Below are 16493 nucleotides of genomic sequence, written 5' to 3'. Positions count from 1 at the left end.
GTTTCAGACTCCTCCCCCCTCGTGTGCCAGCCTCATGTGTGATTGCAAGCCCCGCCCTCATTGTTTCCACCTGTGTCTCGTTCCCCTGTGTATTTAGTCTGCGTCTACCCTCTGTCTTGTGCCAGTGTGTCATTTGATGGTATGAACGTCTAGAGTAAAGACTCTGTTTTTCGCAACAAACAACCTGGTCTCTCGTGTCTGCTTTTGGGTCCAACCTCCCGTGGTCCTGGTCTTCCTAACACAATATACCTGAATGACATCCAGGGACAAGTTGACCCCAAAGTGTGAAATAATTACATTTAAAGGGCCAGTGTGTATGTTTTGGTGGCATCAAGCTGCAAGATTGACAAGTGTGGCGAAGAACTAACTGTACGGCGGCCAATGAGAAAACGCAAAAGTCACAATCTAGGTACATCAGGTAGGGTGTTGGATCTTTTTGACCGAGAGAGTTGACCGAAATTCATGCCGTGTCCTGATTTTGGGCGTGATAAATTGAATCTCAAATTATTACTGAATACGTTCACAAATAAAATTTTGCACTGCTTATTTTTGTTAAAGTCTTAGTTTTAGTATGCAATAATAACATGACCCAAACACATAAACCATGCACGTGTCATTTCATTTAGATTAACACCAGAATCCACAAACTGGCACTAGTTGGGTTTCAAAATTCTTTCTCGCTCCCTCTTTTTTTTTCTTAACAACTTAGCTTTTTTTAAATGATAAAACTGTACAACATATAAGACGACAGAGAGACTAGGCAGTGACATTGAGCAATGCACTAAACTCAACAGTCAGAGTATCCAAGAGTGGATTTTTTCCTTTAACTGTCTGGGCTGGAAGCTTTTTCCCTCAATATTGAGAGCAAGTATTGATATGTTTTGATTGAAGCTCCAGATGGCGGCTGTTTGAGCCAGAATCTGTTTTTTTGTGCTGCTGACTAACTCCCACACCACACTGGAGGATAGATTTGGTAAGGGAGGAACCTCGGCCATATCAGCAGTGAACGAAAACGATCTGCTTCCATTTGTCCTGTTGTTTGTCCGACCAGCCAGCGAAGTAAAATCTATACTTTCATCAGTTATATGAAGATAAAAGCATCAATATATTGCAGGTGTGGGTGTGAGATCTTCTGCAGTCGGAGCAGTTTGAGGCAGCCAGAGTGCAGCACTGTCGCCGGATGAAGAAGCTGCTTCCTGGCAGCAGCGTCAACCAGCCAGGCAACGCCTCCCTCTCATGGTTCAAGTGTTACATGGAAGGAAACTCTGAGAAAATTCAGAAGATTCTGCAAGATGAGCCCAAGAAGTATTCACTGAGGAAGTGTTCTTCCTAGACTGCTAGACATGTGTGAGTAAACTAATTCTGCATAAGACAAATTCAAGAAATAGTTGACACTCCAGAGGTATGAACGTAAGAGCATCCACCTCATGTCTTGATATAGTTGTTTTTTTTTACTTTTTATTTTATTTTATTTTACTGCACGGTGGTGTAGTGGCGAGCACTGACGCCTCACAGAAAGAGGGTCTGTGGTTCGGATCCCGGGCGGGGCGGGGTTCGGATCCCGGTCTGGCAGGTCCTTCTGTGTGGAGTTTGCATGTTCTTCCCGTGGCAGCGTGGGTTCTCTCCGGGTTCTCCGGCTTTCTCCTACAGTCCAAAGACATGCTGCACAGGTTAATTGGACTCTAAATTGCCCGTAAGTGTGAATGTGAGCATGAATGGTTGTCTGTCTCTACGTCTGCCCTGTGATGAACTGGCGACCTGTCCAGGGTGAACCCTGCCTTCGCCCATTGACAGCTGGGATCGGCTCCAGCGCCCCGCGACCCTAATGAGGATAAGCGGTTAAGATAATGGATGGATGGATGGATTTTAGAACTATTGACGAAACTATTTGATGAGTAGCCTAAAGCCCATCAACCAAGAGTATTCAAGTAAAAGTCAGCGAGGTCCAGTTAGAGATAATTTCTGCATGCAAAAGTCTGGAACATCTGATCTGGAAGTCCATATCACTCAGTCTGTGTTGACCAGACTCTAACTGAAGACTATGGAGACTAAGAATCACAGGGGAGGGGTGTGAATCCATGCTGTCATTCCACCAATACACTTGGTTGACTGTTTTTGGGAGAAGATATGTACGTTGCCTTCCACAAACAACACACAGACAACACAACATGCAGCAGATCAAGAGTGCGATATTTTTCGTCAGGGTGGGCACTCGCTTTATAGTTCAGTCACGAGGAGGTAACATCTTTCTTAAGGGTCAAAGGTCAGTCAAATCAAGTTCCATCCAATTTGAGCAATGTTTCCTACAGTGTGCAGCTATTTAGGGAAAATGTTGTGAATTTTTGTTTAAAAAAAAAAAAAGACATTGTAGCACAATGTTGGTTTTGGACATTTTGTAGAATTTACGCCACAAAAAAAGTATCACCAAAAAAATAAATGTCTTACGAAGAAAAGAAAGATGGATTTCTTATTTCATCATGTCTTTAATAAAAAAAATACAAGTAATACCACTTGTATAACAAGAGACGGATAAATAATGAAGTGAAACTCACAATAAAGCTCCGTTAAGCTAAGAGGAGCTTTCACATTGACCACGTTTACATGCACTTATACTGCATAATTATTCAGAATATGACAATATTTGGAATTTGATGTGGTTCATGTAAACATATTCGTTGGGATATTTTCAGAATCAGGGCAGCATTTTCCGATTAAAATGAAGTTAGATATGCCAATATTATATCTATACAATGCATTTGGATTATATGTTTTAATAGTTCTCTGTCCCATTACTGACAAATAGCTTAATAGGGAATATTGCAAAGAAATAAAAAAGTCTATTTGGTGGATTTAAAACAAAAATAAGATTTCTAGCGGCTTGAACATGTTATTCACAACCCTTGCCTCAGCTCAGTCTGTTTAGTTTGCACTTGACAGTAATAAATCCATTTTGTGAGCCTACAGCAGTTTTTATGTGTTGCAGCCTTCGCCTCAGATGTCTGTGATGAACTTGAATGACAACAAGGCGGAGGAAAAGAGGAGCCACAAAAAAGACACTCAGTTTAAAAGGTAGACATTTTATTTAAAAAAGAAAATCAACAGAAACCTACCTAAGCTATTCATGTTAGCTAACCTGCAAATAGTAACAAGCTTACGCTAGCCAAGTAGCGATTTAGCCAAGTCCCATAGCTACAGACTAACAACAGCTGCATACCTTTTTCCTATATTTTTTGCCACTAAGTTCAAGATGGAATTTCCTGCTCGTATGAATTATCATTCTTGGTGGCTGGTCGCAAGACAGCAGGGGGCAGAACGATGTGTCTGGGATTTTGACCAAATCTTCACAATATTTATGCAAATGGCAACAGATTAAATAAGGACATAGACCACCTTTTTAAATTAACTAGAGGTTAAATTATAGCAATTCCTATTTTTTTTTTAGCAATGTATTAGCGCATCGTCCAATCAGAAGAGAGGAGACAGAGCACTGTGGTAACACGGGGGAGCTCAGAATGTTCGCTCAAGAGGGTGAGAGCAGACGTAGGCTCGGTTCTCCAGGACCTCCCTGGCAATCTTCTTGATGTTCGCGTCGTTGTTCTCGGGAGAATCTGAAACGATAAAAAAGAAAAACAATAACTTTTTTTTGTTGTTGATCTGTCACTGGATGCAGGTCGTTAACAAAACACGTTCGGTGTGAAAAGGAAAAGCAGCCAGGGGGTTTTGAGTGTTGGTATGTGGCTTGTTGTTGAGGGGGAAATTCCGCAACACATGCAAGTCTTTTGTACTAAAATGCAGATTTTCTTCTTTTTTTTTAAGAAGAAAAAAAAAGAGAAGGGGGGGGGGTGTTGTTAGGGGCTGTTCTCAATTACCGTTTTGTGTTCTACTTACGTTTTTGCAACTGAATCATCCAGTAATTGTTCTTGAAGAAAGCTTCCTTGCAGAATGTGTTTGCGAGCAGCACCTAGAAAAAAAAAAAACAGGCGTAAAAATAAAAAGACAGAGCAACTGGAAAACACACAGAATGTGATGCAGGCGGGCAGTTGAAAGTGCAAAATGTCAGGAAGTAATCAGATGTGAAAAGGAGACCAAACGGTTTGCAGCTTCAATTTTCATCAATAACCCGGAGGTTTCATTTTACACAAATATCTCAGACGAGCAATTTTTATCTATATTTGTTTTTACATGCCCAAAACCAAACACGAACAACCAGGCTTTTATCATGTGGCACTATGCTGGATGATTGAAGCCACATTTGCTTTTGAAATAATTCTGAACTTGGTTTGAATTACTCTGAGATCCTCAGGCGAAACAAAAACAACAAAAAAAACAGAAAACAACTATTTTTGGAATGGAATTCAGCCAGACAGGGTCTCTAAAGTCTCTGTGTGTGATTTACATAAAGCACAAAAGGTGGGCTGTTGTGTGTTTTCTGCCTGTAGCTACAGAGGAGAGGACCGCTGCCGCCCATCTGAAACACAGAAGGCCGTCGCAGAGAAGGACAATACAAAGCTCGAACTGCCTTCTTATCGTCTCTCCCTTGAGGTTGTGTGCTCTGCTTTCTCAGGTTGAGCAGCACATGGTCACACCTTTATTAAATAGTTCAGTAAATATGACACCTGTACTAAACCTAAGTAAACAAGTCAAAGCACTCGCAGATAAGAGACATATGTAAACAGCTTGGTAACAAAAGCTGGAGGAGAAGAGCTGAAGATTCGAGGCGACAGATTGTCGACGTGCAGCTTTAATTGCTTTCAGTAGACAACTTGCTGCAGTGAAAACAGCCTGAGCTAATTACATAACACGTGTTTTATTAAAGAGCAGCTTTGGAGATTTTCAACTTTGGATCATTACAATGTGGGTAGTGTACAAGGTCTCTTTATTGACGCATGCACACGCACACACACTTTGAGTGACTACAGTGACTAACGCATATCCACTTTGTGGATGTGTTTTGTATTTATAACAAATTAAGATTGTTGCATTCTCTTGGCCAGTTCAAACTGAGAAAAATAATGATAGAAAGGACGTTTGCCTGTTGTGCCACCTGACCACAATAATAATGACAGGATTTATGCTGAATATTTGCATTTTTACTGTTTGTTAGCAGTCTTTACGGGCGATATCACACATGAAGTATATTTTCTTCCGTTTTACGTGCACAACTGGTGATTGTGTGTTCGCTAAACAAGTTGGCTACACTTAATTCTGTGCCTACATGCATCCTGTAAGACAGACTGAAGCTGCTGCTCTGCAACCAGCGGTGCTGTGTGGGTGCAGGGAGGCCCTTCTCCTACCATCAGTGATAAATGGTGTCGATATATAGAGAAACTCATGTGCGTACCAATCTGTTGAGCTAAAGTGAAAACTGCTTTCTCTCTGAAAAGGCGGAGAAATCGGCTCAACATGAATATTAACTCCAGGTGTGTAGGTCGGCCTATACAGCCTTTGAAGTTAAGACCCGGGATGCTCTTCTTCTGCTCTTTGGGCTTATGTTCACTGCACATGTTGATTTGTGGCTGAGCCTTTAATGGTTAACCCTTTGAATCTGAACCTCTGATGGAAAAGCATGCTTAAAAACTGTGTGTGATGAATGCTTTCATCAAAACAAGCAACCAAAACTAAGCTTAAATATTAGAATAATATTTCATTAAAAACTCCATGTCTCATGTTTTTTTTTGCTGGATCTGGTTACTTTAAACTGTTTATTCGGGGTGAGATTTTAAACAGAATTCTGGGCTCCTCAGCGCAGGTAGAAAGCCATGATTGACTCGTCTGAGACCAACAGTCACGTGACAGAAAGTTGGTGAAACGACGACTAAGCAGAGAGGAGAGGAAGAGGAAATTGACAAACATGGGATATAGTCATTATTGATATATAGCATTATAACTGTGTTATCCTGCACATAATTCATTTTGTGTTATCTCTGCTTCTAGTTATGGTTGTGCCGTTTCCATAGAGGTGCAGAACCTTTATATTGTAGTGAAAATCAAGAACCCAGAGACAAAACTGTGTCAAGAGAGAACAAAAAAAAACAGAAACTGCTTGATGTTCTGCGTGAATGAGGGTTAATGGAGGATTTCAGGCAGATTTTGTTTTCTTCTTAATTCTGCTTAGCCAAATCAATCCGTGCACATCATAGTATGTCTTCAGTAAAGCTTTGGTGTGTGTGTGTGTGTGTGTGCGCATATGTGTGTGTGCGTGCGCATATGTGTGTGTGTACACCGCACACACCTCGTGGTCGTGATTCCTCAGCCCGATACTGATGGAGCGGCTGGTTCTGGACAGGACGGCTGTCATGGCGTAGAGGTGGATCAGCACGTCAGCTACTCTCTTCAGGATGAGCTGTTCATCTACGATGGTCTGAAAAAAAAACAAAATCACTTCAATCATCAATCCCTCCCAACCGCAGAGATGATTAAAGTTACACAATGAGGAAAAATAATCGTGGAGCATTCTGCACTTTGTCAGGTAATCAAATAATTTTCTCGCAAACCTAAACCGAGGTGGCCTCAAGAAAGACCTTTTTTTAGTTTCAGCAACTTAATCATATTTACGACTTCATGTGTAGGAGGCCTTAGAATTACTTACACTCGACGGCTTTGGGAGGTTTGGATTCAGCCTGTAAGTAGTTGATTATTCACTTCCTGTGTTTGGATTTGCTTGACTATTGACAATTTATTGTGGAGAGGCGTGACGCGGTGTTGGACAATGTTCGTGATACTCATGCGCAAGCTGATAAACCCAGTGTGGTGGCCTGTGTTAACACAAAAACGGGTCGTTGGGCTCACGGTAAAAAGCGCTTGCCGATAAATTAGAAACATTGCAAAAGGGCAGAAAAACAAAGTTAACTAAAGCAACTGCCAAAAGAAAAGAGATACAATGTTTTATAGCCAAGGGTGATGCAACCCAGGTACAATGTGTTCTTAGAGTTAATTGAGCGATGTGAGGGCATGCATAACTGTCTGTTGGGCTTGCTACCATTAGAGGAAAGGGAAAAAAAACATGACACGTGGTTTAATGCAAAAATGATGTTCAATGATGAATGTGTTGCCGATACAAACCGGTGGGTTTCGTCTAATGCAGGAAATGTGTGTGAAAATGGGGAAGATTGTATTAATATGGGGCACAGTGTGTCAAATGTAGCTACAACTACTCAAGTCAGAATAGCAAAAGTAGTAAATTCAGTTCCACCTCATCTGCAAGGATAACAATGGAGGCAAATAGAGCTGCACCGCTATGTTGGCAGTAGTTTGAGTTGTGCCTCGTCAACATATAAAATGTGAAGTACATTTCCTGAATCCTAGAGGCAGAACAAATTTTTAAAATATTAACAGTACATTATTATTATCAATAACGACAAATAATTGAAGTCCCAGGACTATTAAGGAACTTAAGCCCTATGTCTTCTGTGTTTCCATAGTGATCTGATCTCTTTTTTTCTTTCCTAAATGATTAGAGAAGTGACTGTCCTCCTAATGCTATCAAACAAAAGAGAAATGATCTCCCACTCTGTTCCTAAAGCGATACCAGACTATGTCCTTGTTTCATGATCTAAAGCTGCACTGTTGTGTGTCCCTGTAAAACCCTCATCCCTAAGGTTTCTTGTTCCTGCGTTCTAATAGAAACTTTCCATAATAACTGTGCCCAGTTTTCCCCCAAATATCTCAATGCCTTTGCTTTTATAGATGAGAAGATGAAATGGTCAAGATAAAAAAACAAAACATTGTGTATCATTTTGCTTATTTACTTTGATAGTATTTAGGGCCATCTCGTGGTGTGTTGCAGACGGTAACCAACTGAAAACCTCTCTGCTCCGTGAAAAGGACCCGCCCGCATATGTAGATATGAAGGACTTATTTAAAGCGACCAGAAACACTATGTTTCAGATCATAATACACACATGAAAATAGTTACTATATTTCATTTCTGCTCATAGATTTCCAGAAAATCTGACACACTGGATATTTAAATACTTAAGATCAAAGCCCTCTGAGAGAAACAATACAGGAAGTAGGGATCTGGAAAAGTGGAGAAGCCGAGAGTACAAACGCAGAGTGAAGGAGGGCCAAGAGCAGCTGTCCGAAACAGATCACCTCAAAAACGCTGATTGGAATAAACAAACTGATATCTGCCGCCTTGCAAAACAAACGGGAATCGGCAGGAAAATCCCACAGCTGTTTTTCCAGAATTTATTTATTGTAAAAAAAAAGAAATCAACTCTTACCTTTCCATATCTGTAAAGCAGGGTCTCCACGGTCGATCCGAAAAGGCAGACATTCTGTTCAAACATCTTTGCGCTTTCCTGGAAACAGAAAAACTCTACAGCGTCAACCAATGCACCGGATTAGAGTTACAGAAAATGTCATTAGGAAGTTGCAATGACACGTCTTACTGTCAGGCTGGGATGCACCACGCCGTCTTTGCCTGTCAGGCCGAGGTCTACTGCACTCCCGAATGAGAGCCTCAGTTTCTTGCCCATCATGCCCAAAGCCATGCCTATGTTTCCCTTCTTCATCTCCCTGCACAGAGCGGACAGAAGATATGCGACGCAATTTTAGCGAATAAAATCAACAATGAAAGTGAAAGGAGTTAAAATTAATCACCCGACTGTAGTTCACCGTGGCTCGAGTTTTGGGCGTTAAACTTTTGATTCGCGTGCAATTAAAACAATAAACTACCGTAAAAGTCGGGTTACAAGCCGCTACTGCCTTCGGTTGGTGTCCCCGCTGTGGTCAGCAAGTTCTGCTGCTAGCTCTCCGCTAACTCTTCACTGCTTTGCAGCAAACAGCAAAAACTCTTAGCAACTAGCTGTGTGACCACAGTGACGCAATTAGCAGCTAAAGAGAGATTAGTTATCATGAGTTGGTGGATGAGATCAAAGCAGAATTAAAACGGAGAATAAATATAGGACACAGGAACACATTTCCAAATACGTGCCAATGTTGCCATGTGGCTGTTGAATGCACAACTCTTTGTTAATGTGTTCGACGACAGATTCATAAAATCCAAATGTTTTGGAGGAATGGCGTAAAAGGATCCAAGTCATAGAAAATAATTCTACTTTCCAAAATAACAATCTGTATCTCGTATGTCACAATATTAATGAATGCATTTAATCATTTCCATATTCTTACTTTATTCTTCCTGTGAGGACTTTGCCAGCGTACTGAATTCCAGTGAGAGCGATGTACATCCTCAGGATTTCATTGGTACCCTAGAAAACAACAGAATCTTAAAAATAACACACCGCTAATTAAAACAGTTTTGTCGATTTGAGACTCATTGATATTACAGCTCAACACAAACAGAAAAAACTGGTTTTGATAAGCTGCTGCTCGATCCACTCATCAAACTGCAATTCCTTAGTCCTCAACTAAGAAGTTGTCCATGTAAAACTTTTGATTTCAAAGTCAAATGTGCCACCTAGTGGCCACTTACAGAGTAAATCATCGGAAACCAACTGCAGTGGATTCTCATCCACATAAAAAACATTTGATTTACTTTATGTCAAAGACCTGAATAAGACAGAACATGACCTTTGGTGTCCTCAGTTTGAATTACTGCCCAGATGTTAATGAGAGAAACTACAAAGGAAACAAATCTCTTATAGTGATCCCATCTGTTGAGGTCAAACTGATCACTATAAATGGATGATTTTTTTAACCAAATATTTTTTATTTAACATGCAATTACCATCTTTTTTAAATTTTTAAATTTTTTTTAAAAAAATCTTCCAAATGTGGCTTCACCCGTTTCAAGGGCAGCTTCAAACATTCACACTTTCTCCGTCACCAGCAGCCGTGACTGATGCTCCTTGTTTGAGTTTCCATGCTGCGGTCAGTAACTTTGTGACGAGAGCTTGGCGTACCTAACAGTTTGTCAGAAGCTTAGAGGTGACTATGTTTTTTTATTGAGAGAAAAGGACTTTCTTTCCTGTCATGATTTCAAAGGGCAGCACCAGCCTCAGGTGGCCAGCCGGAAACAGACGGGTCACCGCAAGACAAAGTATAACTGAGTTAAGTAAAAAAACATCAAATTACCCTAGTTTTTACATGTTGGCATGTATGGAAAAACACAAAATGGCCACTTTAAGCGGACTACTTAAACACTAAAATAAATATAACATTATGTAAAAAGCATTTAAATAGGAATGAGTCTGTTTCCACCTGACAACCTGAGGCTGGTGCTGCGTACATGTTACAAGATGGTAAAAAAGACATAAAATAAACGTTTGATAGAGGCAGAAAACATATGAGCACGGAGAAGAGCACCTGTGGTTGAAGCTGCCCATGAAACAGCTGTACTGTATTGACAATCATCTGTACTGTATTTTAGAACAGCTGTCTTGTATTTACAAACATAGCTAGCTGTATGATATACTATATTTTGAAACAACTATATTTCATTTACAAACAGCTGTACTGTATTTGCAAACGCATGTACTGCGTTTACAAACAGCTGTATCGTATTTACAAATATCTGTACAAATTACATACACAAACAGCTGTAGTGTATTTGCAAACATCTGTACTAATTATATACACATCTGTACTCATTATATATACATCCACAAACAGCTGTATTGTATTTGCAAACAGCTGTACTAATTATATACATACACTAACAGCTGTACTGTATTTTAAAATAAAATTCACCAAATAGTGAAGATGACCATTTTATTACCTTATATTCCTGTAATCCATATACAGTCGTCCCTCGCTATAACGCGGTTCACCTTTCGCGGATTTTATATTTATTTTTTTACAGCTACAGTATGAACGTACATTGTGTTCTGCGCCCTCATTAAGCTAACAGACTGTACTGTACACCTTGTCAATCAGTCTCCTCCGTGCAGTGTCTCCTGTACAGGACAGAATGTGTCCACGGTCAGAGGACCTCATAGATTTTTCCTTAAAATGAAATTTGTAAAACATGTTTGGGCTTATTTTTTAAATCTGCGAAACTTTGAGAGTGTTTAAATAAGAGAGAAATGTGAGAAAATGGTAAAAAATAAAGTTCACTACTTCACAGATTTCATCTATCGCGGGTTAATTTTGGAACGTATCCCCCGCGATAAACAAGGGACCACTGTACACGTCAATTAGACGACTATCTACATTAGAAATTTTAGAAAACCATTGAAAAAAACGATTGGGTTATAATAATCCTCGTCTAGAACACTTTAATAGAGTACCTCGAAGATAGGCAGGATGCGACAGTCCCTGAGGTAGCGCTCGTACGGGTAGTTCTTGGTGTAACCTAGACCTCCCAGGATCTGCAAAGCTTCACTCATGCAGATCCAGCCTCCCTCTGAGCTGAACACCTGAACAGAAGATAGAGAAAATGCAACATGAGACAGTCTTATTGTATTTATATTCTTTTACATGAATTAAGTTGAATGAGAAAGCTGTCTAACCTTCACCATGGCAGCTTCCAGAGAACAGTCTGGAAGGCCTGGTCTGTCCATCATCCCTGCTGTCAAGTACGCCAAGCTCTCCATCACAAAGACATTAACAGACATCAATGCGAACTTCTCCTACAGAAACGGGGCAAAGACACACTTTATTCACCTCCAAAGACACACAATGTTCACGTCAGTCGACTGTAGGGAAAAAGTAGACTGTACCTGAATCATTCCAAATTCACTAAGGCTTTTGTCGAACTGTTTTCTGCTTGTGGCGTACTCAGCGGTCATTTCTATGAAAAAAAAGAGAGACAAATCAAACCGAGATTATCTTTACAAAACCAACAGATGGAAGTACTTTATCAGGATTCTTTCTTATCTTTACCAATCACTTTTTTTATCATTCCAGCTGAAGCACTGCCCATACTGAACCTCCCAGAGTTCAGGATGTTCATAGCAACCTGTCCAACACAAAGCGAAAGGGTCGTAAAAAGAAAAAATCAACACGAATACAGCAAATACAGTCACATGGATGAAGATTAACGCTTACCTTGAACCCACCACCTATTTCCCCGATGACGTTCTCCACTGGCACTGGGACGTTGTCATAGGACACTTCGCAAGCTGAATAAGTAGAATAGTTTGATTACAAATGACTCGTGTGTTCGCCCCTCCTTTCTCACTCACAAGAGGCTTACTGTTGGAGCCCCGGATGCCCAGTTTGTCCTCAGGCTTGCCGCTGGTGATGCCCCCGAAAGCCCTCTCCACAATAAATGCTGAGATCTTGTCTTTCTTCACCCCATCTACGACCACCTCCGTCCTGGCAAACACGGTCATGATATCTGCCGTGTCGCCGTTTGAAATCCAAAACTGGTGACACACAAGTTGATCTTTAGAGTTCAGGGCAAAACAAATAATGAATGCGGTGGGGTGAAACTTCAAAGCCCGGAACAAACATTTGGCGGGCTAGGATGCTCTCACCTTGGTTCCGGTGATCAGGTAATGTTTGCCGTCTTCTGAGAGTGTCGCCCGGGTCTGAATTGAGGCTGCGTCACTTCCACTGAAAATGAAAAAGTAAATCAAGCTCACCCAAACCAAAGTAAAAGATGCGATCACAATGTGACCAGTGTGGTGGAAATTGCTTGTTTCTGATTGGCTGTAAATCTTATAGGTAGACCAATACAGTGCCTAAAAAAAGTATTCATTCTCTCGGAACTTTTACATGTTTAACTGTCTTACGACGCTCAATCAACGTTTTTTACACTGACTAACAAAAACAGACCTTGCCAAAGTAAAATCAGATCTCTACGAGACAATCTAATTTTAGAATACATGTTTGCAAAAATATTCACCCCATTTAAGTCAGTATTCAGTAGATGCTTCTTTTTGACTACAATTCCCTAACTTACAAGGCAGTCGGGTTCACAAGATCAAACAGGCGTGGTTTGGTAAGTGTGACAGACCAGGGAGTAGATGGAAAATCCACAAACAAACTATTTGAATAAAGTGATTAATTGGATGGGTTAGTATTTCCTTCTCTAATAAATATGACATGAGCAAACCGTTTTTTTTTTGATAACAGTTAAAAATGTGAAAAGGCTAAACACCACAGATATAGATTGAAGCGCAATATTTTGTTCCTGGTCTGAATTTGGGGAATTTATCTTTATTTTTTTGATATGTTTTGACTTTTTTTTTGACTTTTTTTGTTTTGAAATTATTGGAAATGTTTGGATCACTGGAGTCACCATTGTAGTCTAATTCTAGAGATCATCTGCAACTGTGCTGCAAAACTGTGAAGTCAAAATATAAATAACATTTCAGTGAAGTTACCTCCCAGGCTCAGTCAGACAGAACGCTGCGATGTGTTCTCCAGAGGCCAGTTTGGGCAGATACTTCTGCTTCTGGGCTTCATTTCCTGCTATCAGAATCCCCTGAAACACCAAACGGCTGTTAACAAAAACCTTGATACCAACAGTGTTATCACAGGCTAAAACCATCGACCGTAGATGAGAAGAGGACGCAGTCCTTTAGGCATCACCCATTGGTTTGCAGACTGATGTTATGAAGCAAGATCAAGTTTTGAGAGTTTGTTGTTGCCATTTTGAAATACGGTTGTTGCCATGTTATCATGTTGCTACCATATTTGGAATGCAGAGGAGTGACGTAGACAGTGTACATCACATATTCTGCTTTATGGTCTATTTGACTCTAAATGGGCCATAATTGACCAAACGACCATCCTGCTGTATTGAAGATTTGAAACTATAGATTGAGACCATAAACTCATGTTTACAATGTTTACTAAAGGAATAACTCAAGAGTCATTTACTCATCGACTTCCATACGATTAGACTTCTTTTTGCAACAGGAGTCGCCGCCCCTGCTGGTCACTAGAGAGGTTGTTGCCTGGCTAAAAGCTTCCGTCCAGTTCCTCACATGACGGACATCCACATAAGCCAGGTGAAAAGAAAAAGGCATGTGACATCTAATGGTTACCTTCAGTCCAATGGCTTGATGTGCAGCTAGTGTTACAGCAATAGAAGCATCTAATGAGGTGATCTCTGTCAGTCGTGCATACACAGTGTTGGTCAATCCAAGACCCCCTGGGACAAAAACAAACACACACTTTCTTTAACTTGTGCTCATAGGAGACGGTGGGACGATTACTCAATTTCTGAGTCTGAACTTACAAAGAGCTGGTCATCTTACCATATTCCTCCGGAACCATGATTCCAAACAGCCCAAGCTCCTTCAGCCCATCCAACGTCTCGGTAGGGATTTTGGCTTCTCTGTCAATTTTCGCAGAGTCAACTAAAATCACAATTAAACAGTTTGTCAATTGTAAGACGAATATTTATGTATACAAAAAGATGGATACTGCGCGTTGCCAGTAGCAATTTGCAGTTTATTTTCACACTTGCATCCGTCAGCTCTTTGATCTCACCTTCCTCGTTATAGAATTTCTCCACGGGCGCAACAAGCTGGTTGATCTCATCCAGTTCTTCATTTCCAATCTCTGGGTAGGGAAACACTTCAGCCTGGGAGAGGTGGGGGGGGACAAACAAACTGTTTTAGAAACTAAATCACCAGCTCCTCACAGAGTAAGTGCATTTCTGAGTCCAAATGCCACTGCCTGCACTGCTGATGTCGAGTCTGTCCGTTTGTCATGTTAACTAGTGAAGTAGACCGTTAGCGACGTAAAATAAGAAGCTGATTCCGGTGTAACAGGCCATAGTATACAGTACCTCCAGTCCAGACTATACCTCTAAAAGAGTTTAAAGGGGTCTCTGCTAGATTATACCCGGAGTATATTATGGCCTAGGCCAATTTATCCCCCTCAGGCCGAATGATACACCCATGATATCAGTAGTGTTAAGTGATATACACAATTACTTAACTTTTTAACATTTTATTGGGAGTTCAGCTTTTGTCAGGTAAGTTAAGAGAAAAAACTGAGAAATCTTAAAACTCTAAAATATAGCCTTTCATTACTTAAAATATGTAGGACTTCTACAAAGATCAAAGATTACTACGTCCTGAAACTTCAACTTCTAAGACTAGCAAGTCCTCACTACAAATATTACTACCAGACTTACCGCTTCAGTGGTACGATTCTTGGCTGGAATCGTAACATAGTATTTATTTTAGTCCACTGTCAACAAGGGATATTTTCAGCTGACATTAGCGATAGATCTGGGTGGAAACAAGTCCAGGCGTTTCACTTACACACTGTATGAAGACTACACTGGTCTCATATCGACTTGATGTATGTTACAAATGTATGACTTAAATATCTGACTGACAACAAGAGCGTTTTATCTAGTTTTTATTGACATTAGTAGCATTTTGAACAGGCATCAACAGTCACCTACTTTTTTTGTTTACTCTTCTCCGCGTTCACTCTTGTAAGCACACAGCCTCACGAACAGTTAGGGCATTTTACAGTAAACTGTAATGTTTATAGTCTTTAAAGAAATGTATACTAAAATATGGTGACAGAGGTTGGACAATCAAAATGTGTAATTCCTAGTTTGTCAACACGGGTTCTGAGAGGCCACTTCCACAACTCATCTGTCATCTGTCGAACATAAACCATTTAATCAAAAAACTAGTTAATCGTGAGCGCCCCCCCCCCCCCTCCCTCCCTCCATCCTCCGTCCCCGTCCGCTCCCGCCGCTAGTTATTGCAGCTATAACGAGCGGTTTGTTGGGTCGTTTGGGTTCGATTTAGGTAACACACATATCGACAGTAAAACAGTCTTCGACACAAGGTCATCGATGAATAGAAAGACAGACCTGACACTAGCTTACCTAATTACAAAATTATAGCGACATTTGACAAGTACACACTAAGTTACAGTACCTTGTTCACCTGACCAAGGAACAAATCCTTGGCATAAGCGAGGTTCCTTGAGTGCGTCTTAATGGACCTTCGCTGCTGAAGGAGTACCGCTTCTTTCCCGGCATGCCCGGCAGTACGTGCGAGAAGCCTCTGTCCGATTTGAACGGATTTGGACAAGACGACGAATTTGTTCACGTTCATCATCCTTATGGCACAGACCTTTTACTTCATGTAGTCAATCGGTGTATTACGTACACCCACTGCCGGGATACCTTTCACCCAGTTGTGTCTCATGTTGATGACGTAACAGGTCTGCTTCTTCTCAATAGGCTCGTTCGTTAAAGCTGCGCCTCGACTGGAATCTCGACGAGATCAAGCGGCCGCTGCGGGAGGCGTTGACAAAAAAAAAAAACTGCAATCAAGTCGGACAGTTTTCAGCTGCCTTCAAAGTATTAACAAGAAGCCACAGAAAAAAACGACTTCCTGTTAGTTCCTACTTGTAGTTTACAGATGACGTTTGTATTTATTAATGTGATTATAAATATTTATTCATGTAGAAATGTGTATGTAGCTGCGTCGTTTGTTGTTTTTACGTCTGCCTGTGAAGTACATTACTAATGTTTTGATATGTGTTATACAAATACGATTTTGTATTATTAACCACACAAAACATGTTTTCAGATTAAACCTGAAACTAATAGTCAACAATCGAGCGTTAAGTATTACAACTACACATAAAATAAA

At 40.6% G+C, this 16493-nt stretch overlaps 1 protein-coding gene across 1 annotated transcript; it reads right to left on the bottom strand.

The window, feature by feature from the left end:
* Positions 1–3061: 3061 nt before the first annotated feature.
* acad9 (acyl-CoA dehydrogenase family, member 9) lies at positions 3062–16052 on the bottom strand. The gene is made up of 18 exons (XM_068594893.1): positions 15771–16052; positions 14353–14446; positions 14118–14219; positions 13905–14011; positions 13239–13339; positions 12387–12465; positions 12104–12275; positions 11956–12029; positions 11791–11866; positions 11628–11698; positions 11418–11537; positions 11196–11324; positions 9136–9215; positions 8394–8520; positions 8226–8303; positions 6233–6361; positions 3889–3961; positions 3062–3608 (listed from the first exon to the last, which is right to left on the bottom strand). The coding sequence occupies exons 1-18, from the start codon at positions 15951–15953 to the stop codon at positions 3508–3510; spliced, it is 1896 nt and encodes a 631-aa protein (XP_068450994.1). The 5' UTR covers positions 15954–16052; the 3' UTR covers positions 3062–3507.
* Positions 16053–16493: the final 441 nt, after the last annotated feature.

The sequence above is a fragment of the Clinocottus analis genome, unplaced genomic scaffold (assembly GCF_023055335.1).
Source record: "Clinocottus analis isolate CAN_PGR_092001 unplaced genomic scaffold, fCliAna1.0.p SCAF_3, whole genome shotgun sequence".
NCBI classification, from domain to species: Eukaryota; Metazoa; Chordata; class Actinopteri; order Perciformes; family Cottidae; genus Clinocottus; species Clinocottus analis.
This window is presented reverse-complemented; position numbering and strand designations above follow the sequence as displayed.

What these genes read in the sequence shown, in the direction of transcription:
- acad9 (XM_068594893.1), bottom strand. Translation starts at nt 15,953, where the DNA reads ATGATGAACGTGAACAAATTCGTCGTCTTGTCCAAATCCGTTCAAATC. An exon ending in GCATCCTGCCTATCTTCGAG is followed by an intron (nt 9,216 to 11,195) that starts GTACTCTATTAA and finishes GTTGTTTTCTAG; the next exon opens with GGTACCAATGAAATCCTGAG. An exon ending in TGGTGCATCCCAGCCTGACA is followed by an intron (nt 8,304 to 8,393) that starts GTAAGACGTGTC and finishes TTCTGTTTCCAG; the next exon opens with GAAAGCGCAAAGATGTTTGA.